Source organism: Pithys albifrons, chromosome Z (assembly GCF_047495875.1).
Source record: "Pithys albifrons albifrons isolate INPA30051 chromosome Z, PitAlb_v1, whole genome shotgun sequence".
NCBI lineage: Eukaryota > Metazoa > Chordata > Aves > Passeriformes > Thamnophilidae > Pithys > Pithys albifrons.
Genome location: NC_092497.1, coordinates 42,518,696 through 42,542,915, shown reverse-complemented (window position 1 = coordinate 42,542,915; position 24,220 = coordinate 42,518,696). Strand labels below are relative to the sequence as shown.

The window sequence follows — 24,220 nt, the reverse complement described above, 5'->3', positions numbered from 1 at the left end:
GGGAGCACCTTATAGGCTGGAATGTTTGGCCAGCAGATTTAGAAGTCATGGTGGATGCTGGCAGGTGATTATCCAGCAAAACCTAATCAAGAAATAATGCTGAAGGGAGGTACCTTCTGTCCTAGTGGCTGGTGGGCCAGTCATGTATTATTCCTCAAGATGAGTTTTTGCTTTTTTTTCTACTTTTGGTGCCACTAGTGGGAGAGATACCTGTGAATGAAGTCTGAACTAATACACAAGGCCAAAGGGGTATAGTACATCGTTTTAATTTTCTAATTTGGCAGGATGATCTAACAGACTGAAACCAGAATGGATACTGGAGTCAGTGACTGGCTAGTAAGCAGGACTTCAGAGAGAATCACTGGGAAGGACACCTGGTATCAAACTGTATGAAGTTCTTATGGCATCTTGAGGATTCAAAGAAGTGCTGATGAGTGCCTTCTGGGTGACAGAGGTTTTCTTACCTTCAAGCCAGTATGTTACCATGTCTCCTTTACCCTAAGGAAGAGAATTAGTCATGGGGTTATAATACTACCCATCATTTATGAAATACATTTCTTACTACAACTCACAAGAAGTCCCAAAAGAAAATTGATGTGCCTGTCAGCCATTTTACATACAGGAAAAATGAGGCATAAAACCTTCCCTTAAAAGATAGTGGCAGTGGTATCAATTAAAACAATTCTTTGAAGTGCCATCCAAAACTGGTTCCACAAAATGTTAGTTCTCTTATGGAACTCACATGATGATTTGTGATGTCTCTGAACAACGTTCTTTTGTTTCAAGCAGTTATGACAGTGAATGTGCCAGGCAGGACTTTGAAGCTTGGCTAAGTCCTTCATCTCTGACTTATCCGGGTTGTTCCATGAACAAGCCCGGGGAACTGGTCCTGGTTTAAAATTTTAACATGCTTTCTTCAGGGTCAGGAATTAGTCTAACCAAAGGACTGCAAGATACAGAGGACTGCAAAACATAGAGGATTGCATGGGTTAAAATTCGGGGACTCCAGAGTATTTTCACACTCTCCTCTCTGAAAAGCTGAGTATAGATGTTGCATACACACCTTGACTTGTAAATTCCCACGGCATACTAACACATACTCTCCAATCTGCTCCAACAGTTGGTATGCACTTGAACTGCACTGTATTTTAAGAGCTGGAAAGAGAAATAATTGTCATATTATCAAAAAATTCAAACATCTAAGACAGATCCACCCTGCAATGTGTGCCAAAGATTTCAAGACCCATTAATGAATTCTCCCTTGGTTTCTTTCATGTCTTTGCTGTCATTTCTCTTTTACTTAAAATGTTCACACACAAGTATCTCAGGAAAAATACGTGGCTGTCAACAAACACTGCTCTTTACATTCTGCATCTAATAATATTTGTCTACTCTTCACAGCTCCCTGGCTGATGCTACTGATGAGTATCCTTTTCATCTGGTGAAGAAATCTGTATATAGTTCTACCTCCTGGTCAATAAAGACACAGCAATTTCTTTGCACCATACAGTTTTCAGCAAAGTCTAAACATTAAAGGAACTACTATCCTTGCTTTGATTCCAAACCTGTAAATATAGACAGGTGAAAGAGAAAGTAGTACTGTAATTCCACATTTTTTTAATAATGTGATTTTTCCCCAGTTGAGATTTTACCTTCAAGCAAACCTCACCTGTCTTGCCTTTTGCAAATAGTGGGGGAAGGACCAAAGAAGAAAACAGAGAGAAGAAATTCTATGTTTGCCAGAGAGCAAAATTTTGTCAATATTTCAAAAACTGTACAAAAAGAACAAACTGGGTTTTCTTTTGTTTTGGGTGGGGGTTTTGGTGGGTTTTTTGGTTTATTTGTTTGGGGTTTTTTTGCCTAACATTCAATGACACAGAGTAAATCATTATGCTTCTTTGTTTGAAAAAGATCCCAGACAATAGCTGGACTGGCTAAGATTGTCTTGGTATGACAGTTTTATAATATTCACTTTTTTCTTTGTTTAAATGGGTTTTTTAAAGTCTGAAAACACTCCCAGTATATCAAGAAATATGGGATTCAACATATATAGATACATATCTCAGAAATATTCTTTGTGGTAGATCCATGATATTTTAACTTATCATTCTGCTTGAGAATAAGACACTAGCACTCAGATTTCAGGTGATAGCATTTTTAATGTGCTCTACTTGTAATTAATTAATCTATTTTAAAGCAATTAATATAAGGTTGAAACATGGTAATGTAATTTGAGATTCTCAAATGTACATGGCCAGAGAAGGAGGGAAACAAAATAAAGGCTTGAAAGATAAAAAGCTTTATTTTTATACTTAAGTTTAAGGATTTTGATGCACTGTATGAGAAAGAGACTGACATAAAGAAAAAAAGATGAATTATGAAGAATGATGAAAGCAGATTTTGAAGGCATTAGTTTTAAAGCAGTTCAGATAAGATGATTCCAGGAGCCCAAATGGAGGACGAGAAGGAAAGGAGTTATCTGGGAGACTGACAGAAAGAAAATTAAGTTATATTTTGTCCGCTTGGACTAGCATTTGCTTTGGGAAAATGTATAAAACTGTGAGAGTGAATGAAACCTGTTGATTCTCAAATCCCAAGGCTAAACCTTCAAAACCATCATATTGGACCACTCCCCCATCTTAGTGGATCAGGATGGATGTTGAAAGCATCACATTTTATCATGAAATTAAACTTGAAAAAACATTTATTTGCCTAGTTCAAATCTATTTACAATGACTTGCAATGTGAGGCATAAAACTACTCAACTTCATTTCATGAATAAAAGGAAACAAGTCATCAAGACCCTTTGACCTTGAACCACTGTCTTTTTTTATTAATTTTTTTCTCACTTCTTGTAGATTGGGCTAAAATATATGACAATTTGAGGTTCACATGCTCATCCTGGCTAAGTTTACAAACCTCCTGGGAAGAAGTGACAGTGAGAATATCTCCACAATTTAATCTTTGGAAATTTCTGTCTAATCTGCTTGCTAGAAGACATATGTATTATATTGTGGTATATATCTATACCAGATATATATAGATATATACATCTGTACCAGTTAAAGACAGACACAACTCTCATGGTTTCCTACCATGTCTTGTATTCTCCATTAGAGAAAGTCATCAGCAAAAAAGAGTAATGAAAATATTTTTACTATAAATTCAGATGGGTCCCAGGAATGAATAGAAACCGTGAACATAACCACTTGCCTCTCATTTTAGCTTATCCTACCCCTTTTTAGAGAATTTCAAAGCCATAAAAACCCTTTCTGACCCTTGAGAAATAAGGGTATCTGCTTACAAAAATGATCTAAGAGCATATCACTGTCATGATTTGCTCAGAGGTAGACTGGAATGAGAAATCAAGAACATCTTTACAAGATTTGTAGTCATTTGAACAGGGCAGGACTTAAAAGTCAGCATAACAGGTTTTTTCAGAACTCATTCAACAATGATCAAAACCCCACCTGCAGCTTGTTCTGTATTACCTTCACTGGTAGATTCCATCCTGGAAGCCGTGTTCACAGTATCTCCAAATAAACAGTAGCGCAGCATTTTGGTTCCAACAACTCCAGCTACAACTGCCCCTGTTAAGAAAAATAAAATGAAGTATTTTTTGTTTATAAATCTTGTAATCAGTCATACAGCCTTATGGCTGCTTCTACACTGCTTGATATCTCATTCATTAACTAGTTAAAGACTGAGTGTCAGTATGGTCTTTACATGGGTTGCACGTCTGTCTTACAGATGGATTCCATAACCACGGAGGGAATTGCAAAAGGGTTTTAAAGGAGAATAGTGATGATGTGATGGAGGTGGCATGCATGAATTAAGTCATCTGCAGGACCTCATTTCAACATGACAAAAGAATATTTGAGGGGTAACGAGATAGGAATGCTCTCGATACTAGTTGTGAACACAACACTCACTACTAGTTACATGGAAAGTCAGAAACAGGAAGCAAACCTGCTCCCACTGAAGATGGAAAATAAGCATTTTGATTCCTTCATGTCATCCCCAACTGATTTAAAACATAGAAGATATGATCTCTTGGTGCAACAGTGTATGCTGTTTAATTGGCAGATACTGGGCTGCACAGGTCATGTCCACCTCTGGCTGTCTATCAAGAAACAGTTGTGATCACACATCTAATTAGATCAGGGAGCTGGGAGTTTGAAAGCAAAGGCTAGATCAAAGAGGCAAGAAAAAATTCACAATTTTCAGAAGAGAACAGCTGAAAAGGACAGGCTACAGGCACAGAATGGCAGTTCTCACTCATATCAACAAAGGTGGTGGGACTGTGGAGTGATTCCAATATTGTATTCTGAGTTACCAATATTCTATGTATGAAATAATTTATTCTGTTGGGATGATCTCTATGACATGTTCCCTCTCATATTAAGGAAATAACTAAGTAACTCATTAATTTTTAATGGAGAGGAAATGGCATTTGTGGAGTCTGAAGAAGAAACTTTTGAAGCCTCTCAACATACCTGAATGGATTCCTGCTCTTATTTTCAGAAGGGTATTGGGCTTGTGCGGGATCTTAAAAGTCTTGCAGACATCCACAAGGTCTAAAGCCATGCTTGCAATCTCACCAGCATGAAGGATCCCATTGTCTTTGGGAACTCCTGACACCACCATATCTTAACAGAACAATGCAACTGTGTGAACATTTGGCATTACACACAGATTTACCAAAGGACACTGCCTAAATTAATTAGAAAAAGAAAAAAAACTAAGAAAAAAAACCAATCCCCCCCCCAAACTAACAAAAGAAGCCTTATTCCTTCATATCCAGGGTCACAGTTGTACCTTCTAAGCAGAGAAAGCCAGAAACAAACAGAAGATGGGGCAACAGCTCATATATGTAATTACACTGTCTCTGAAAAGTGTTGTACTTCCTTCTTACTTGTACATAGAATTTATTCCATCTGACCCTTTCTTTCTCTCTTCCTCCCTGCACTGAGAATGCTTAAATGGAGTAGGTAGTGGGCATGTGGCTGTTCGATACCTTTTGGTTTGGGGCAGATATTATAAAGAAAGGCAATGACCTATGCTTCCTGCACTATACTTTCAACACTGGTGATAGGCTCTGGGGGTCCCTGAGTGCTGAGTGGGAGGGCCATAATTGTGAGAACAATAAACTCTTACTAAACTCTGAATTTATGTGGGATTTTGTGCTCCATGTACATCTATGGGGCCTGATGGGGTTCATCCAGTATTACTTAACGAGCTGGCTAAAATCTTTGCAAGACCTCTCTCAATGCTTTTTGAAAGGTCTGGGAAATCTTGAGAGGCCCCAATCAACTGGAAGCTGTCAAATGTTGTTCAAGTTTTCAAGAAGGGCAAGAAGGACAACGCTGGAAACCACAGGTCTGTCAGTCTCCCTCCAGTGCCTAGTAAATTATGGAGAGGATTATTCTGGGAGTTACTGAAAAATACAAAGAGACAACACAGTCATCAATCACAGCCAAGATGGCTTCAAGAGAGGAAAGTCTTTCCCATCAAAATTAATTTCCTTTTATGACATCTAGTTTACCAAGGGAAGCCAGCTGGTGTAATCTTTTGGGATTTCAGTAAGTTTTTTGATACTTTCTTTTGCAATATTCCTCTGGGCAAAATGTCCGCCACACAGATGGATAAACACATCATGTGATTGGTATTTGGCTCATGGGTCAAGCACAGAAGGTAACAGTGAATGGGGTGACATGAGTCTGGTGACCTGTCACTAGTGGAGTTCCACATGACTCCATCTTGGACCCTGAGCCCTTCAATATCTTTGACTTGAACGCAGGACTGGAAGGGATACTGAGTAAGTTTGCCAATGATATGAAATTGCCTTGAAGGCAGAGGGACCCTACAGAGAGACGTTTACAAATCAGAGGGCCGAGCCATCACCAACTGTATGAAGTTCAACAAGGGCAAGTGACAGATTCTGCTCCCTTGAGGGGAAGCTGTGTGAGGAGTAGCTAAGGTCACTTGGTCTGTTCAGCCTGGAGAAGAGGAGACTGAAGGGAGACTTACAACTTCTTGTGAGGGGAAGAGGACGGGCAGGCACTGATCTCTTCTCTGTGGTGACCAGTGACAGGACTCAAGGGAATGGCCTAAAACGGTGTCAGGCAAGATTTAGCGTGGATATTAGGGAAAAGTTCATCACCCGAAGAGAGGGTGGCTGAACAGTGGAACAGGCTCCACAGGGAAGTGGTCACAACACCACTCCAATGGAGTTCAGGAAGTGTTTGGATAACACTCTCAAGCACATGGTGTGATTCTTGGGGCTGTCTTGTGCAGGCCAGGATTTGGACTCAGTGATACTTGTGAGTTCCCTCCAACTCAGGATATTCTATGACTCTAGGATTCTTTGACTTTATGACTGTGTAGGACAAGAAACAGAGTGGATTTTCCCCCCTCTCCCCCATTTCTCTTATAGGACTTCCTATCTGCCTCATACAAAATTCCTCTTAGATTCCCTTAGGCTTTTGATGGAACTGAATTTTAATGGTAGCCAGTCCCCAGAATCTTTCTATGGTAGCAAATATAAAGCTATTTTTCTAAAAATCCAAAGAGCCCTTACAGAGTATTGGAAAAGAGAATATTGTCATGGTCTCTGCCAAAAATGACAGAGATAATAAGGCTTATGAAATTGCATCTGAGATCTCATGTAGAAGGAAAATTTTTCAGTTGTGTTCCTGCAATATAGAAGTTGCCATCTGGGATTAATCTGCTGCCAAGGTTTACAGTCAGACTTATAGGTCATAGAAGCCAAATAAACATAACATGCTTATTTAAAGGTATAAAGCAATGCTCAGAAACAAGAAATGTTACGAAGGTGAAAACACACCTTGGCATCCAAATTTGCTCTGCTATAATGTGAGAATTCACAGTAAATCTCACTGATTAACATGTCCACATTTTTCAGATGGTCCATAACTTTTAGTTCAAACAAACCAGTATTTATACATTCCAAGGAAGAGTAAGGTTAGATTCTAATAGTGTGACTTAGGATTTTACTAATTCCTTTTATGACAGCTCTTTGGTAGTGCTTTCTACCTTTGTTAGGTTTGTTTACCATCACTTCTCTTTTTGGGTTTTTTTCAATTGTCTTTATTTCTACTGTCTTGCATTTTCACATCCTTTTTTTTCTCCTATGTGTTATTCCTCTTCCTCTATGCCTTTTTTCTTGCAGAATTCCAGAAGATACACTGCAATCAAAAGTAACCAACTGCAATTCCACAACATTTATAACTATGCAGAAGGACTGCCATGTAAATTCAAAGTCACAGCACTATGGATTCTGGGGTCATAGCTCTCAGATGAGTGTACTGATTTCTAGGAGGGAAATATAGAAATATCTTTACAGCTTTGCAAATAACAAGTATATTCATTCCTTGCTATTAAATAGTCACCTATCAAAGAGTTCCTATTTGTAATCAGAAAGCTCAAATAAAATTGTTATTGAGAAGCATATCCAGTATCGTTTGCTTTATAGCTTACTATACAACAGACCATCAGTCTTCTGTTTTTCATGCATTAAATCTTGTGTTCTCTCAGAAACCAGTATCTCCAGATGTTTGTTATATTTCTCCATCTAAATAACATAGAGAATTGCATAAAATAATATTTTTGCTGAAACAGATTCACAGTTGGGTATGATTTAATCATGACTAAGACACCTAAATTTTTTTACAAAATCCAAAGATCAGATGTCTCCTTAGGTAACTTTATGAATCTAGATTTGAGATTGTTCCTTACATATAAGACAACTGACACCAATTTCAGGCTTTACAAATTTCATATAAACTTTGGGGGTTTAATCCAATTCAGAGACTAAGCTGCAGACGTGGATTAAAATTTTACCAAAACAAAAGGTCTTAATCTTTTATCAAAACTCACAATGCTGATTTTTAAACTGTCCTGCTATGCTTTTCTACGCTTTTGTTTTTTGCATCCTTCCTCTGTATGGGGCAGCAGGCTGTGGAGGCAGGAATTTCCTTTCTCTGCTGATGGGCTTGAGATACGTTGCATAAAATGAATCTGTAAACATGATATTTTTGGCATGCTGGGATTCTATATGCCTGGTAGTGTAAGACTACCAAGTCATGGGAAAAGGGGAATATACTTTCCTGTGAGTGCATTAAAAAACAAACATTTGACTGAAGAAAAGTGTCCAGTCCCAAAAAAGCTGAGAAAGTTAAGAAAAATGGACAGAAATGGAATGAGAAGGAAACCTGTGTCTCAAGCAGAACTACAGCTATGATCAGCTCACCAGAGGTGAACAAATAACTGGATTTTCTCATGAAACAAGGTGCATGAGATCAGAAAACAGTCCTGAAGGATAGAGATGAAAGCAGTTACAAGTGAGCAGATTTACGTGGATTGGATTAAAAAATTAAATTTACCAGAGTCATCATCATGTCAACAGGGCTGACTTTATTAGGATTCATCTTGTACAACGTTTTCTTGACTTTTTCAAATGTAGGCCTTTGGGATGGATTATTTTTTCTGCATCTTCTGATTAACTGCAGAAGGGAAAGAGTGAGAAAAGCAAACAGCCTTTTATCATTTGAATCATGGGCAGTTTTAAAATTAATTCTACTATTTTCTTGGTGAAATCTGATCATTAGAAGCTCTACCTGCAGATGGTAAAAAGTGTCAGAGCTATACTGAGGTCTCTGGAATTCTACATGTTTTTGCTGAATGCAGATGTTAGTTCATGAAAATGCTGCTGTGGAAAAACATTAATGAGATACACACATTCCTTCTGTTGAACACTGCTTAAGATCTTGTCTTGTGTTTTAAGACAGTGTTATGCTGGTGAATTTACACACTGTTTTCAGAAGACTTCTCCGTACACAAAATTCACAAAAGATAAAAAACTCAACTACTCCTTAAGAATGTTAACTTCCAGCTAAACTCCAGTGCTGCAATGAGAAGCTTGTTGCATTTAGGTTGCTACAAACCAGCAAAGGTCAGTTATACTGCACTTGATCTGAAATAAAGATGCCAAAACCTTGTTTTGATTTAAGTAAACTGGGAAAGCATGTAATTTATCAGGCACTTTGACACTACTGAACATACAGAACAATAGAAAGAGAATTAAATCAAGCTGATACTTTGTCTGAGAGAGAGACTTAATCATTTGAAAGCCCTTTGCCAGTAAACTAAACAGATATTACTGGCATAAAATACATATGGAATTCAACACTTTATAATAAAATGAAAATGCACAAAAATCAATGATTGAATATTAAAACCATAACCTATTACACTGACAATTTGAGAGGACAACTGAATCTTTCATTGTCACAATGACAGATTTTTTATTAAGGATATTAAATAATTTCATTGTGCCTTATTTAAGGTGTACTTCTCAATTTCTGGTTTATTTACATTCATCAAAGTTAATACTGCCACATTTCTTAAATTCACTTCAACATTCTGCAACATTTCTTAAATTCACTTCAATAAAGAATCTATGTACACAATATGGTATCTTACCTCTATGTAATCTGTGGGACATGGGCAAGAATTCTCAGTCTTTCCTGAAATTAATTCTGCCAAAGGTGGGCACCAAGAAGATTCAGCTGAATACACATCATCTTTCTGAAGCAAAGAGGATTAAACAATGTTGAAACTACTGGTGTGGTTTTCATGTCACCCATTGAAAAAATATAATTATTATCATTATTACTTATATAACATCTTTCCTATCACTTACAGGTCTGCTTTTTTACATGAGAGTACAACAAAAAAAAAATAACTGAATCTAAACTGGGCCACCATGTCTAAAAGCTTTCTCATGGTTGGAAGGCTTTAATCTCAGTGTTTACATGAAATAAACAACTTTTGAAACAATTGAATACCTGACAAGATATTGGGAATTTTTTAAGAAACCACAAGATGCACACTGGTCTATTATCACAGACAGAAATGGAAGAATGGTCTTCATTGTTACAACTCTTGTAAAGCAAATTATTTCAGAGAGAACACAGTTACATATCCAGACTATCTGATTTAAATTTGAAGGTGCATTTTTTTGTGTTTGACTTTTAGCACTGATCATAAGATGCATGAAAACCAGACATTTTCCTTGTGAAGAACAGCTCATCTGCCTTTCTAGCATATTCTTACCATTCAAGATTCCACTAAAAGGGCTTTTGCATGGCAGGAAAAAGAAGGAAGAACAGAAGAAAAATGAAGATGTTAGGATACACATTCCCCCAGCAACCTGCCCTGCTACAATTAAGCCACATAGAACAAATCAAAAGGCAGGTTTGGAGCCATGTTATTTTTACCACTTCAAAGGTCTGAAAGACATGTAGATGAATGAAGAAAACTTGATTGCATGTTCCATGGGAACTGAACTAGCACCCAGGAAATCACAAGAAAAATGGATGCTCAAAAATATCTCAAAGGTGCAGTTACTCAAAGTTTCTTCAGCAGAAACAGAAAGTTGTCATGTAAATTTCACATATATTTCATCATTACTTACTGACATGGGGTCATTTCTTGTGGCAATTTCTAGTAAAATGATGGCATAACTGCAGAATAAAAACTAAGCAAAATCCTAATGAACTGACAGTGGACTCAGTGATTTCTTCTTCCCACAATTTTTAATCCTTCCCTATTGTATGATTGAAGGTCTAATACCCCAAAAGAAAGGATGGCAACAGTGCTGCTAGGTGTTACTACTGTGTGTTTTCAGAGATCTGTTAATTAATGTTTCATAGCATTATTCTCTCACAGTTATCAGGCCCAGAGTTAAAACATTTGAGTTTGATGGATAGCAAAGCAATTTTCTCTGAAAGAATTAAGGGGATCCAGAGGGCACATATGTAGAGATGTGTACATAATACCTACCAGTCAAACACAGAGGACTGATCTGTGGTCCTATCAAAGGGCAAGAGCAGCTTTATAGTGATCATCAGTTGGAGGAGTGGCTTCTTTTCATCATAGATCACATAGATCACTGTCTAGAAAAATCTCCATAAAGTCAATGACACAATGTGTCCAGAGTAGATTTTATAGTAGACATGTCAACTTGTTCCTTTTGAATTATATTTCCTCATCATCATCTTCCTTAGTTGAACCAAGGTCAAACATGTTTATCAGGGATGAAGAATGAGAAAAGACAGTAACAATTGGGTGTTTAGCCTCCTTACTAAACACACTAGAGATATTTTAGAATAGTGATCTCTTAGAAGCAAACATCTCCAGCCAACAGGTCTGATAAAGATGCTCTTACCTCTTTATATATTGAAACTGCATATGTATCCATCTCTCCTTGGTAAAATTTACTTTTACAGAGAATATTGGTTCGCAGTCTGTTGTGTTGCTAATGATTGCCTTGTTCTGTAAGGCATTCTGGCTGTATAACAGGAAATGTGTATACATCTTTCAGTTTACTTGTGGATCACTACTGGCAAATAAAATAATGAATATAAACCATGCTGATTGAAGAACATAAAAATATTCTGATGAGATTTTTCTGTTAATTTTGGGGTGATTTGGAAGTAGAAAGCAGTGTCAGTCCTGGTGAGCCAGCAAAGCTGAAACAGATTTTCAAGGAAAGTAATTAGATGATGGTAACTCTGATAAAGCAGTATTGATTTAATTCAGCTTCAGCAGCACTGCTTAATAAAGTCCTAACACAGTGGATAGTGAGATTCACATAACAATTACAAATCAAGAGGAGCCAATCCAGGAGAAACTGTGAATGATAACAGCTTCTTCAGCTCAAATCAGAAGCTGCTTTGATGCTCCTGTTCTCATTTCCATTTTAGCTTTCTCATCTGACCAACACTTTCCCTAGAGAAGCTTAAAAGCGAGTGATTCATCTGTAAGAGCACTCTAAATTACAAGTCCCACTCTTTCTACTCATTTTTTTAATTTGGGCCTTACCTTCAGAAATCTGAATGGAATTTTTGCACAGATAAAAAATAAGGATTTCAAGACTGGGTCATTGTTTCCTGGCCAGTGAGTACACATACATGTATCAAGAAGGCTTAGCTACTTCTCACATCATCAAACACAAAATTTGTTAAAATGCAAATTCTGAAGAATAGCCCAGATAAGAAGATAGCCCTTTTAATCATAGAGGGTACATCTTTATTTTCCCAGTCTGCGTACTGGTCATCTCACTTTTCTGATTTTATCTCTTACTATTTTATTCTCTCTCTTTTTTTTTTTTTTTTTTAACCAAGAAAGGAGTAAGTGCAGTATCACAAAAGAAGACCTGGACTTTGCATATACATGGATTGACAGTAAGATAGATTTGGAGAGAATTTAATGAATCTATCAAAAGTTCATTGTAGTCATGTGTGATATGAGCAAATCAGAGTTTTGGACTATTTCAAGGAGAGCCGTTGGCAAGAAATGCCTTCAGGAGGCTGAATTGCCTGTAAAGTCAAGCAACTATCCTGAACAGGAGCAAAGTGAGAACAGACAAGACAAGGACACATTTTCTGAGATGCATTTTGGCTGCATAGCAGTGACAAACTGGAATGTATAAGATAATCCTATAATTATTGTTTAGTTGGAGCACAGTACTTTCTAATACTTCTCCATATGGAAAATGTGCACACTGACACAGGACAAATGACAGCAGCCAGAAATACCAACACAATTGCAAACTGCCTCAGCTGAGCTATTTTGAAGCAAATTCTCAGGGCACGTTTAAGCCTATAAACACAAATACTTAGATCTCAAATTCTTGCTTAGGTAAATTGACAGAATGGATTGAAATTTATAATGTTCAAGCACCCTGAGTATACATGCATTTGTTTGCAATGTAATCCCGCTTATCTGAAAAATGGTTGGGTAGAAGTTGCCCACCACTGGCAGGGCTAAACCTGATAGACAATTAAGTGATCTTCTATAAAGGCTTTCAAAAAGAAAGGGATGGAGCTATTCACTAGTGCATCTATTTCTTTTTCCTACCTTTATTTTTTCTGTAGAACAAAGAGTGTCATTGTGTACATACAGCAAAATAATGTATTGACATTAATTATGGAATTATTGGACATCTTGGAACTTTGATGGTATTAACTTTTAAAGTATTGCTGTTATATAAAATAATCTACTCTTTCATAAGAAACAGCAACAGAAAAAGAAGGATAACTAGACAGTAGCAGACCTTTATGCCTTTTCTATCTACCAGTCTAGAGTGATTCCTTACAAATCATTAACTGCATTTTTGTAACGTCAGTGAATTCAGTGTTTGATTATCTACCTTGAAAGAGCATTTTTGTAATGTCAGTGAATTCAGTGTTTGATTATCTACCTTGAAAGAGAAAGTCCTGTGACATCTATACTGTTCTGTAGCCCAAGACCTATCTTTTTAAAACTACAATCGCACATATACTTGGAGTGACAGTAGTATTATACTGAGCCTAACTGTCATTAAAACATACTCCAGATTACTAAATGCAAGATCAGGAAAACTTCACCTGTACACATCTGTCACAGAATTGGGTTCAAACTCTGAAAGGGAAGGTATTTCAGGAGCTGTATAAATCTGTATCAAACGCTGCTGGTATGAGCTTGATCTCTCAGGAGACTCTTTTCTGTATGACTGCAAACCATAATCTAACATGAAAGAAAACAGGACACAAACTTCAGTGGGTACTTCTCTGAAACATGTGCTAGAGCAGACAGTAACACAACTAGTCTAAAGAATTTAATTTTCCCTATTTTAAATGCACATCTTAGTCTAGAAATAGTGTGGGTTTGGTGGTCTTTCCTCCCTAAACAATTGCAAATATAGCAACCAGACAGTAAATATATAGGCAAGACTGCATGACAGCAGGGAAGTTGAACTGAATAACCTGTTCCAAAGAGAATTATTTTACGATTTTATCAAATTGTATTCAGATAATATTCTCACATCAGTGCAAGAGGTAGCATGTAAATGCAAATTTTTGTTCTACTTTGTCCCTTGATCCTTATCTCTGGTGGCAGGTTGCTAAAGTAATTACTAGTTATACAGACTAACGACTGAAAATCAGATGGTGGGTGCTGCTTGCATACCACTAGCATCAGAACAAAGGCAGCATGTATGTGAAACATCTTTCCATCTATACTTCTAGTCTAATATAGAAAGGATTCTCAGCATATGACTCAGAATTGGGGAGGAAATAAAAAAACAACTGACTTCAGTTCTCTTTCTTACATAAACAGCACTCTGCTGAGTGTATTAGAAGGTTGGATGCAGATGTCTCATTTTATTTGGAGTGACCTCTAAACAAGATGAACTTAGAGATTAGCTCTTTATGTTGCAGGTAATTTTTCAAGTAGCTCCCATGTTCATTATTTTTGAGGTTGGTTTGACATTATCACATCCAGATAAGCCATGCAAATTTGAAATTGCTACACTGCTATCATATAACTTCTGAATGATTTCACAGAGATCCTATTTAACTGAGAGGAGCTGTGCTAAGGTGATGCAGTTGATGTAATCCAACTATGTCAATTTTTTATGAATTTTTCTAGAATAGACCCTAAGCAGAGTACACAGTTCAGAAGGCAGCAGGATACTGAATGAGTTGGAGCAGTAGGCCTGGCACTGTGCAGGATGTTCCACTAAAAACTAAATCTGTTTTTGCTGCTTTTAGGATGGCTATGAGTTAGAGAGTGTGGTAACTTTTTTGGAGAGGAAGTAGAATAGATGATCATTGCCTTAATTCTCCTTGGCATCTGCAAACTAAGCAAGACTCTCCAGTGGCATTCCTGTTCCCATAGGCAGTCTTTCTGTACCAGGAGCAGAACAGACCTGCAGCTCTGTCTCTGGGAGAATACAATTCAGCTTTGTATACAGAACTGAAAAGCTCTAAGCTGAGTTTGTTTTATTCCATGAAACTACCTTGTGTTTAACAATCAGTGAGCATTACATGTCTTTAGCGCATTGTCCATGGCTCAGGATCAGGTTTACTCTCTGTATCAAAACTGAGAATGACGTAGAGTTTCTGCTCATACTGATGCTAACAAATTCCATCATTGTGGGGTCCAACGTGTGCACTAGTGACACATATTCATTGATTTGACATGATAATATATGAAACTTGCTTCAGCAGAGGCCACTTCTATTGAAGTATGGTAAATTCAGCAATTCTACATGAAATGTCAGCATGAAGGCACTTGGGAGTAGTGTTTAATGTTAAACAGTGTGTTAAAAGACAGTTTTGAAATTTTTGGCTTATCTTCTCTTTACCTGCAATTTTACAAACCCATCGGTCATCTATCACACAGTTATTAGACTTCAACCGTCCATGATACATTTTGTGGTGGTGAAGATAGGCTATTCCTTGTGCAATATCAGTAGCAAAAGAAAACCTGAAAGACAAAAATCAGTAAGCTAGTATTTCCACTAAACTTTAAGTCAAGAGTGGCTCCAAAACCTACTGAAGTTTACAGAAGCTCTCCTTGTAGCTTTCAATTTATGTTTCTGCGCTCAACTTTCCAAAATACTTAAGGTGGGTCACTGAAAACCCTTAACCCCCACTCATTTGTCTGAGACTGCAGGCCTTCAGCTTCTATTAAGACAGTTGAGTTTGTTCTAGAAATTGACAGTACTTTTGTATCCTTGAGAGTGCTTTCAAATGTTTACAAGAGAAACAATGTTATTACCTTCCTCAATTTATTTGGAAGGTTTCCTTTCTGAAAATCTTTTTCTTTCCTGAAGGCAATCATAAGGCAGAAGCAGAAAGGGCATGTCAAAAGAAGTCTCAAAAAGCAATGTCATTGCTCTTGTGGAAGTTTCATTGCCAATATAACCCCATTTTCTGTATAGGTAAGTATAATAAAGCATTTGTAGGTACGACAACCAGTTAATCAATGTCTTCATAAACAAAGATACTGTGATTTTCAGTTAAAGAGGGTTGCCCAAGATATTTGGGAAGAAAATTATGTTACACGGGAGAAAAGGTTTTAAAGTAGTTTTGCAGTATAACTAGAGAGAGTTGAAAAGTCATTGGCTTAGCATGACCAGCACTAAACATGTGATTTTTTTAAAAAAAATCAGAATTTGCTTTCTTTCTTTCTTTCTTCTTCTTTCCCTAAACAACATATAGCACAGTATATGTCATTTAACTTTTCAAAACTTTTTTTTCTACCTGAAGCCCCAGTTCAAAGGAATGTCTTCATTGAAAAGCACATCACTCAGGCTTGCCTTTGGGGCAGTACTCTGTGACAACGGCAACATTTGGAATTTCTATACAACCTCCAATGAATTTGCAGAGATTGGGATGGTCAAGTTCCCTGTGAAAATCAACAGAAAGCACAGCACAACAGCAGTTTTCATTAATGTCTCTCCCGCTTTTCATACAGTAGCTGGAAAACCAAGTGCCTTGTCTCACAGGGTAGACAAAAAAGTAAGACAGGCATCAGGAGATTTTGATCTGCTGTTAAACCAAAGTTTGAAAGAGAGAGAAATACGAATTTACAGTCACATTTGAAAAAATTTAAACCCCAGAGAACCAGTGTAAAATGAAACAACATAAACTTTTCAGATTTCACTTCTTACCTCAATTGCTTTACTTCTTTACGTATGGATTTAGACAGTGTGAATAACTTCTTCGTTATTTTCTTTATGGCCACTGTTCTACCATCATTGAAACAGAAGGAGATGCTGTTCATAAAATTTTAGGCCAACTTCCTAAGCCAGCAATACTACAGAAATGGACTAGACATATTTTCTAATGTGGAACAACTCCATGTAGCTAGAGATGAGGCAGAGAATTTAAGCATGTCCCTATGTGGTTGCAAATCTGAATCTAAGATGGTGACAGGGCCCTGTTTCTACTAATAAAGGAAGCATTATTGATTATATTCTAGCAATCTTGAACTGTGGGCAACATTTGGCATGTAAGTGTTAGGGTCATTTGAGAGTTCACTGATGGAGTAAACGCAAAGGAAGTGTCAGAGCTAGAGAAACACATATAGCCACATCCCTCCTATCCACTACTTCTGGCTACTCTTCTGTAGATCCCTCACTGACATTTAACATGTCTGTTCTCATTGGGTTAAGCATTCTCCACAATGAAGCAGCTGAATTTGATAAACAGCAAAGCAATTTTACTTATTAGAGGAAAGGAATGTAGTGGAGATACTGGCAGGAATTTAAGTGGTACCGAGTTGTTATTGGTTTAGCCAGATAGGCCTAAAATTTAGGTTTTAAAGTTCAGACTAGGCCTAGAATTGTCAGCTGACTTGAGCTGGGCTGAGCTAGCTAACAGATGACTTCTTCTAGCCAGTAATGTTGTATTCCATACCATATTACACACCATCTCAGGAGGGGTAGGAGCCGTTGTGGGAGTGCCTTGGTCTGTTGCTTCACAGCTGTGGTTCCAGCAAGACACTCTGCCATCCCAGGAGGGATGGGGAGGCCCAAGCCCAGAGCACTGGCTTGCCATCATGTTATCTTAGAGAAGTAAAATGTTTGTTCCTAGCTTTTCTCTCTGCTTAAGTCTGTCTCTGGGGAATTGACTTCTCTGGAATGATTTGTAGTTAAAATGGTAGAATTTGTGTTTACTGGGAAGTGGGAAGTTATTTCTTGTTAAACATAACTTGTGTAAGTGTGTGTTATATTGTAGTTTCCTCTTAATTTTCTCTTTTCTGTATAAATACATATAGTTAGTTTCAGCATAAACCTAGTTTGAAGGGTTTTTTTCCCTCTCCTCTTCTTCCCTTTTCACTCTGTCTTGGACAGCTGGCATTTTGCCAGCTCAACCCAAGACACCAGTATATAAATACAGAGTGTGGGGTCTGTGGTGTAGCTATTGTATGTACTTTGCCAATGAGACTGAATGCCCCATTCTTACCTTTGATGGATGTTTTTGACTTTGGGTCATGATGATGATGATGAAAATGTCACCATTAAGAAAGATGCGGCAAAAATGCCTCCTGTAAAACAACACTGCTGGACACAGTGTTACATCAATGAAGTGGCTGTGATTTTCCACAATCTATGCTGAAAAGGCAGCTGCTCCCCCGAGCCAATGATCCTAAATAAGCTTCTTTATCTTGCAAAGCACAGGTCTTGCCCTGTGTATTCCAATGATAGGTATTACTTCCATCTTTGCACATGTTCCACTGCTACTCCTTATTTATATTATTTTTATGGAAAAATTTGCTTTCTGGGTAGCAGGATATGGCTATACCATCTGTCTACATAGATATATGATGTGCACCTTTATAATTTGCTCCAGAGGGGAAATGCTCTGAATCCTCACATCAGCTGGTTTAAGGACAAGATTTCTAATGTGCTGCTGTAAAGGATGCCATTCTTTAGTGCAAAGAACCTAGTTGTGCTTTGCCTTAATTTTAGAAAAACGGCAGCATAAACGCCTTGGTTTTAAACATATTTGAACAGCAAGGGCCACTCATTATCAGAATGCAGTCCCTAAGAGAAAAGGAGAAATGAAAGCCAATTCAGAAGCCTGGCATATAAAATACTGCACAGCCAATATATAGCACAGAAGTCGGATGATGCTCTTAACTTTCCAGATTTGGCCTAACAAGATAAACTGGAGCTTTTTTATTGCCTATCAATAGTAAAATGGCAAGAAGTAAATGAGTAATACATTGACTTACTATCTTCCAGTCTGGGTGAAGTATTGTTTCCTGAACATGTTGGCAGCTGCTGTGCAAGAGCTCAGAGCAGTGATACAGCTGACACTGGAGTTACTGGGTGCACAGGGAGCACTCATCATGCTTCCTGTTGTCTGTATGATACAATCTAAATGGGAAATGGGATGAGGAAAGACACCTGAAGATGCCTATCATTCCACAGCTAGAGACTCCAGAGACAAACAGGTACAGGGAATTCTCCAAATCTTTACATCTCAGCTGCTCTTGTTAACAAGACAGAAAATCATTGCTTGGAAAATGACTGCTGCATGAAAAGTAAGAGTCCCAAAGGTAATTCATTGCCAGAGATCTTTCTCACTAATGCTAAGGATTTGATGCAATTTTTATTTTTCTGCCCCCGAGATGATTAGCCCTTGCCGCTACATAGATGCTGAGGACAGAATCCAGGGAAGGAGAGCAAGTCCTGTGCTATACTTTAACAAGTCTATTTGGAGCTCCTAGAAGACTGTAAAGTACAGAAATGTGGGAAGTGATTCTGACACCAGAGGAAAGTCAAAATAGACAACAATGCAGTAAGACGAAAAAACCCACAGTGATCTCAATGTATGATTTTCACTCTCTGTCAACCAGCTCAAAGTAACAAAAGGGACTTCAAAACAAATTCAACTAATTACATACCATACCACCATCTCCAATTAAAATCCAGATTTAGTCAATTACTTCTCAACTCTCCCTGGCGGAAGTATCCAATAAAGTGCTGCCAAGAAAGTTCAGCATCTCAACTTGAATCAAAACTGCCATGTTCCCACACCATGGTATTATCCATACGCAGTTCAAAACTGCATTGACATTTTAAGCCTTTCTACAGCATGCCATGTAGAAATATATTAAAGATCCCCAAGACAGCTTCAAGAATAAGAGTGTATATGTTAAGAATATACATCTATATCTCTGTATATGGTGTGAAACACCAAAAAAAAAAAAAAGAAGTCATCTTGAAAAGATAAGGCTAATTTTTCATAGTACAGGCTGCATACACTATGTAGAGCACTAATGATGTGTTTACACTTAGATAACTGTGCATTTCAGGGTACAATGGCTACCTCTGAAGAGCTCTAACCAGAGAAGACATTCTGTCTGTTACCAAATCTTGTAATGTTATCAGTCCTCATTAAGTTATTAATTACCATTCCTAGGTCTTAAACAGTTTTGTTGCTTTGCAGGCTTCTCTCCAAGAAAGCTTGACTTTATTCTTGGATTTTTCAAATTAATTTTTGATGTGTTATTTTTTGATCATGCTTCTTTCTAATTTCCCTGTCTCTTTCTAATGTTGCTCCTCACATGTGATGTTTATGGCATTTTCTAATTCACTATAAACTGAAAATTTGCTCTTGATTACTTCTGCTGTATTGAAAGACACTTCTCCATTTCGGCTTTCATGAATCTGGATTGAAGTTCATTTTGGTTTATGTAATCAAATTCATTTCTAAACCAAAATCTATTATTTGCACCAACAAAGATACCATATCAAAGCTTTACAGAAATTAATGTTCAAGTGGAAGGCTGAAAGTATCTACGATATCACAAGAACATCTTGACACTAGCAACACAGTAACACAACACAGATAAAGCAATTCCTCACAGACACACACATGAAGAGGGTGTGCCTCAGCACAGAGCAATCAACTTGAGTAGATTTTCACACATGTACTCTTTCTGAGGGTCTAGGCATTGTTTTCCTTCTGAATGCTAAATCAAGGAACAGCAAAGTAAATAATCTATGCCTATTTTAAGTGTAGCATGGTAAAGTACATAATAACATCTGAATTTATTCTTAATTTTGAATTAGAACTAATTAAATCATAGCTTATATTCAGAAGATAAAATAGAAAGAAAAACCTCTGGCCACAATTAAATACTTTTTGCAGCAAGTCTGTCATAGATAGATACACTGAGAGAAACTAAGATCATATTATATTCCTCAATATATTTGTGCAGTTCCAGGGAAAATTAGTCAGACCAATTATACAGAATGATACATCCACTGAAGCAACTGTAATTTATTTTGTCCAAACCCAGAGTTTATCTATTTGTTTTGGGTAGGCATGTCTTTTTCATTTGAGAAATCAATGTAAATGAAAACGAGAAAACTATTTAAAATAACTTTAACATCTAAAGCTCCAATAAACAAAAATATCAGTGATCAGTTCAGAGAGGTTACAGGGATGAAACACTGGACATATCTTTCACAAATTGGTTCATTTTTGTAAGACCCTTAAAATGTAAAGAGGCACTTATAATTGAGATTATTGCTCAAAATTATTAAGGAAACTGATCACAGTATCACTATGGCAAGTTACTAACCTTGTTTGATGCAGGTGAAGTCTATAATCCAGCTTTCATGCCAAAGCATCTTTTGTTTCTGATATTGAAACCACTACAAAAGGGCTATTCATTCCTAATGTAGCCCTAGTGTCTTTGAAGAAATTAAACCAGAGATTATTTTTATCAAATACGAAAATTTGTAAGTATCTACACCAAATCTAATATTTAAGAATTCAACATACATTTTGTGAATAACATTAGAAGCAAATGCATTAATAACAGGCTTAGAAGAAAACAGCATATAATAAACACATTAAAACTGTACAGTTTATATTCTATAACTGATTATGTAATCTTTTGCATAAACTCATAAACTCTTCATTACTGACATTCTTTAAGCATTTACATCTCAGCTTGGACATCAGATGCATGGTTCCCATCATCGCATGTCACGGACATGCTCTATGCTATGTAAGAGCATGACAAAAACACACAACATCCCAACCCCAAGATAAGGAACAATATATCTCATATCCTGTAATAGGATTACCCAACAATCTACAAATTAGGCCTTATTATGTCAAATACTCTAGCATAAAGAATATTTGCTAGGGAATCTCTGGCTACTTTGTGAAGAATGCATTAATCTATGATTTTCTGTAGAGCTGACATGAAAAACTAACATACAAACACATGTTTTCAAATGAACAGCAGATTAAATTATACAGTTTTTATGGCTGCAATCAATGCCAAAATATCAAACCAAAGCAGCATTTTACCATTGTTATAGCATTTTCTAGAGTGTGGAATTTTATTAGGAATGATGCATGTTTTCTTTGAAACAGGTAACAAAAGCCAAGATAATACACAAGGGACATGGTGTGGTGATGGTATCGATATATATAGGTAGAAATTTGTATCGAATCTAGAGCTAATTGAACCAAAATTAAACCATCTCATTTATTTCTAAATGTTTTTGAGGAATGTCTTGGTTTGAGATAAGCAACTGCCAACCCCCCCAAGCACAGAGAGAAAAGCCTCCCTCCTAACACCAGGGAAAGGGAGGAAAAGAGAGAGGAAAGAAAAAAACACTTCAAACCGCATTTATACTAAATCTACATATATTTTTCACAGAAAGAAAGAGACAATTGGAAGAGAGTACAAATATACAATCACACAAGTCTGCAACAACAAGTTCCCCACCTCAACTTCATAACAAACACACAAATTCTACTATCTTAACTACACATTATTTAAGAAAAGACTTATTCCCCAGGGAGACAAACTCAAGCAGAAAGGAGAGACCCAGAACAACACATTTTACTTTCCTGAGATACCCTGTGAGCCAGTGGTGGGCCTGGTCCTCTCCATCCCCCCCCAGGACAGCATCGTGCGTCCTCCCAAGAGGAGGGCTGAGAAGCGACTGCCTTAACCACTCCCACACTGGTTCCTACTTCCCTGGAGATGATGTTATAATGTGGTATGGAATACAAAATTACTGGCTAGAAGAGGTCAGCTGTTAGCTCAGCCCAGCTCAAGTCAGCTGACAGCTTCAGCCTAGTCCAAACTCCAGAGCCCAAATTTAGGCCCACCTGGGTGAACACATGACATTCTTCCCCCCTTATTCCATACCATATTATGTCACTCATATCTTTGGTTCTCATGCTTAAACACTCTTTATTGTTCCTGGGCTGTCTTCCACCCTTCCATAATGTGGCTAAGAGTCCATTAGGATGGGGTAGATATTTCAGACAGGAACAAAGCAGTTCTACTCAGGTCATCTTATCTGATGATTCATGTCTTTCAGTAGGGTTACCATCCTTTCCTCAGGAGTCTTTAGTTTCCCACTCGGGTTAGAATAGTGTTCACAGTCAGATCCACCCCTTGGCCTCATCCACCTACAGGTGGTCTGAGGCATCATAAGCCCATTGAGCCAGGAACAACCCTCCCCCAGCCAGTCCAGGGTGTGATGTTCTTCATCGGCTCAGCCCTTGGGCACATCAGCACTCACACGACGAGTTTTCAAAGATTCAACTCAAATGGCAGTGTCCCACCACACATCAACAGCTTACGCAGGCCTCTCTTCATGTCTTTCTCCTCGGTCACACAGAAGTACTACAGTTCACCAAGTGACCCATTCCCCTTAGCAGCAGTCCTAACAGCTTTGGCAGCCTCGGAAGCAGCCCCGACAGCAGCACAAGCAAGCAGCAGAGGCAGAAGCAGCCCCGGCGGCTCGCCAGCCCTGGCTCGCTCACAGCCCTGGCTCGGCTTGCAGCCTCTCACGGCTCGCGGCCTCTCACGGTTCGTGGCCTCTCACGGCTGGTGGCCTCTCACAGCTCAAGGCCTCTCATGGCTCGCAGCCTCTCATGGCTCACAGCCTCTCATGGCTTGCAGCCTCTCACGGCTCACAGCCTCTCACGGCTCGTGGCCTCTCATGGCTTGCTCGCAGCCCTGGCGGCAGCCTCGCCAGTGACAGCTCTGGCTCCTGTGGGTCGCTCAGCACTGCGGGCGCTGGTTCCGGGCGCCGCATCTGTAGGGTTCTCTGCAGGGGGCTCCGCAGCTCCTCTTTTCCCTGTTCACTGGGGTCTCACAATGGCAAGCACGCTTCACAACTGTGGATAACCTTAAGAATAGTGTTCATGGTTAAATCCACCCCTCGACTTTATCCACCTACAGGTGGCCTGAGGCACCATGGGCCCATCGAGCCAGGAACACCTCCTCCCCATGCCAGTCCAGGTGAGATGCTCCTCATCAGCTCGGCTCCTGGGCACATCAGCATTCACATGATGAGTCCTCAGGGATTCAAATCAAACAGCCATGTCTTGCCACACACGAACAGCTTACATGGGCCTCTCTTTTCTGCAGTGGCTACAGTCACAGCAGGCACCAGTCGAGCTGTTTGAACTCACAAAGACAGTGAAACAGTGAAAACAAGCATTCAACAGTAAGGGAGAGTTGTTTACATTTTCTGTTCTGGATGTACTTAAACAAGGCAGTTATCACTCTATGTTTCTACAACAATCCTCCCGGGAAGCGTGCCAAGATTCTGGGACACCCGCCAAGGTCCTCCGTCGCTCCCGGGTTTCGGCACCATTAACTGTCTTGGTTTGAGATAAGCAACTGCCAACCCCCCCAAGCACAGAGAGAAAAGCCTCCCTCCTAACACCAGGGAAAGGGAGGAAAAGAGAGGGGAAAGAAAAAAACACTTCAAACCGCATTTATATTAAATCTACATATATTTTTCACAGAAAGAAAGAGACAATTAGAAGAGAGTACAAATATACAATCACACAAATCTGCAACA

At 38.3% G+C, this 24,220-nt stretch overlaps 1 protein-coding gene across 1 annotated transcript in view; it reads right to left on the bottom strand.

Moving 5' to 3' along the window:
* Positions 1 to 348: 348 nt before the first annotated feature.
* The window catches only part of LOC139685029 (atrial natriuretic peptide receptor 1-like), a 39,901-nt gene continuing 16,029 nt past the window's right edge, over positions 349 to 24,220 (bottom strand). Inside the window, 15 exon segments of the mRNA XM_071581550.1 lie at positions 349 to 498; positions 1,064 to 1,155; positions 3,492 to 3,590; positions 4,497 to 4,649; positions 7,501 to 7,594; positions 8,406 to 8,525; positions 9,505 to 9,590; positions 10,495 to 10,547; positions 13,455 to 13,593; positions 15,215 to 15,336; positions 16,116 to 16,168; positions 16,170 to 16,260; positions 16,526 to 16,630; positions 18,595 to 18,739; positions 20,956 to 21,028. Coding sequence (XP_071437651.1) covers positions 349 to 498; positions 1,064 to 1,155; positions 3,492 to 3,590; positions 4,497 to 4,649; positions 7,501 to 7,594; positions 8,406 to 8,525; positions 9,505 to 9,590; positions 10,495 to 10,547; positions 13,455 to 13,593; positions 15,215 to 15,336; positions 16,116 to 16,168; positions 16,170 to 16,260; positions 16,526 to 16,630; positions 18,595 to 18,739; positions 20,956 to 21,028 — 1,575 coding nt within the window.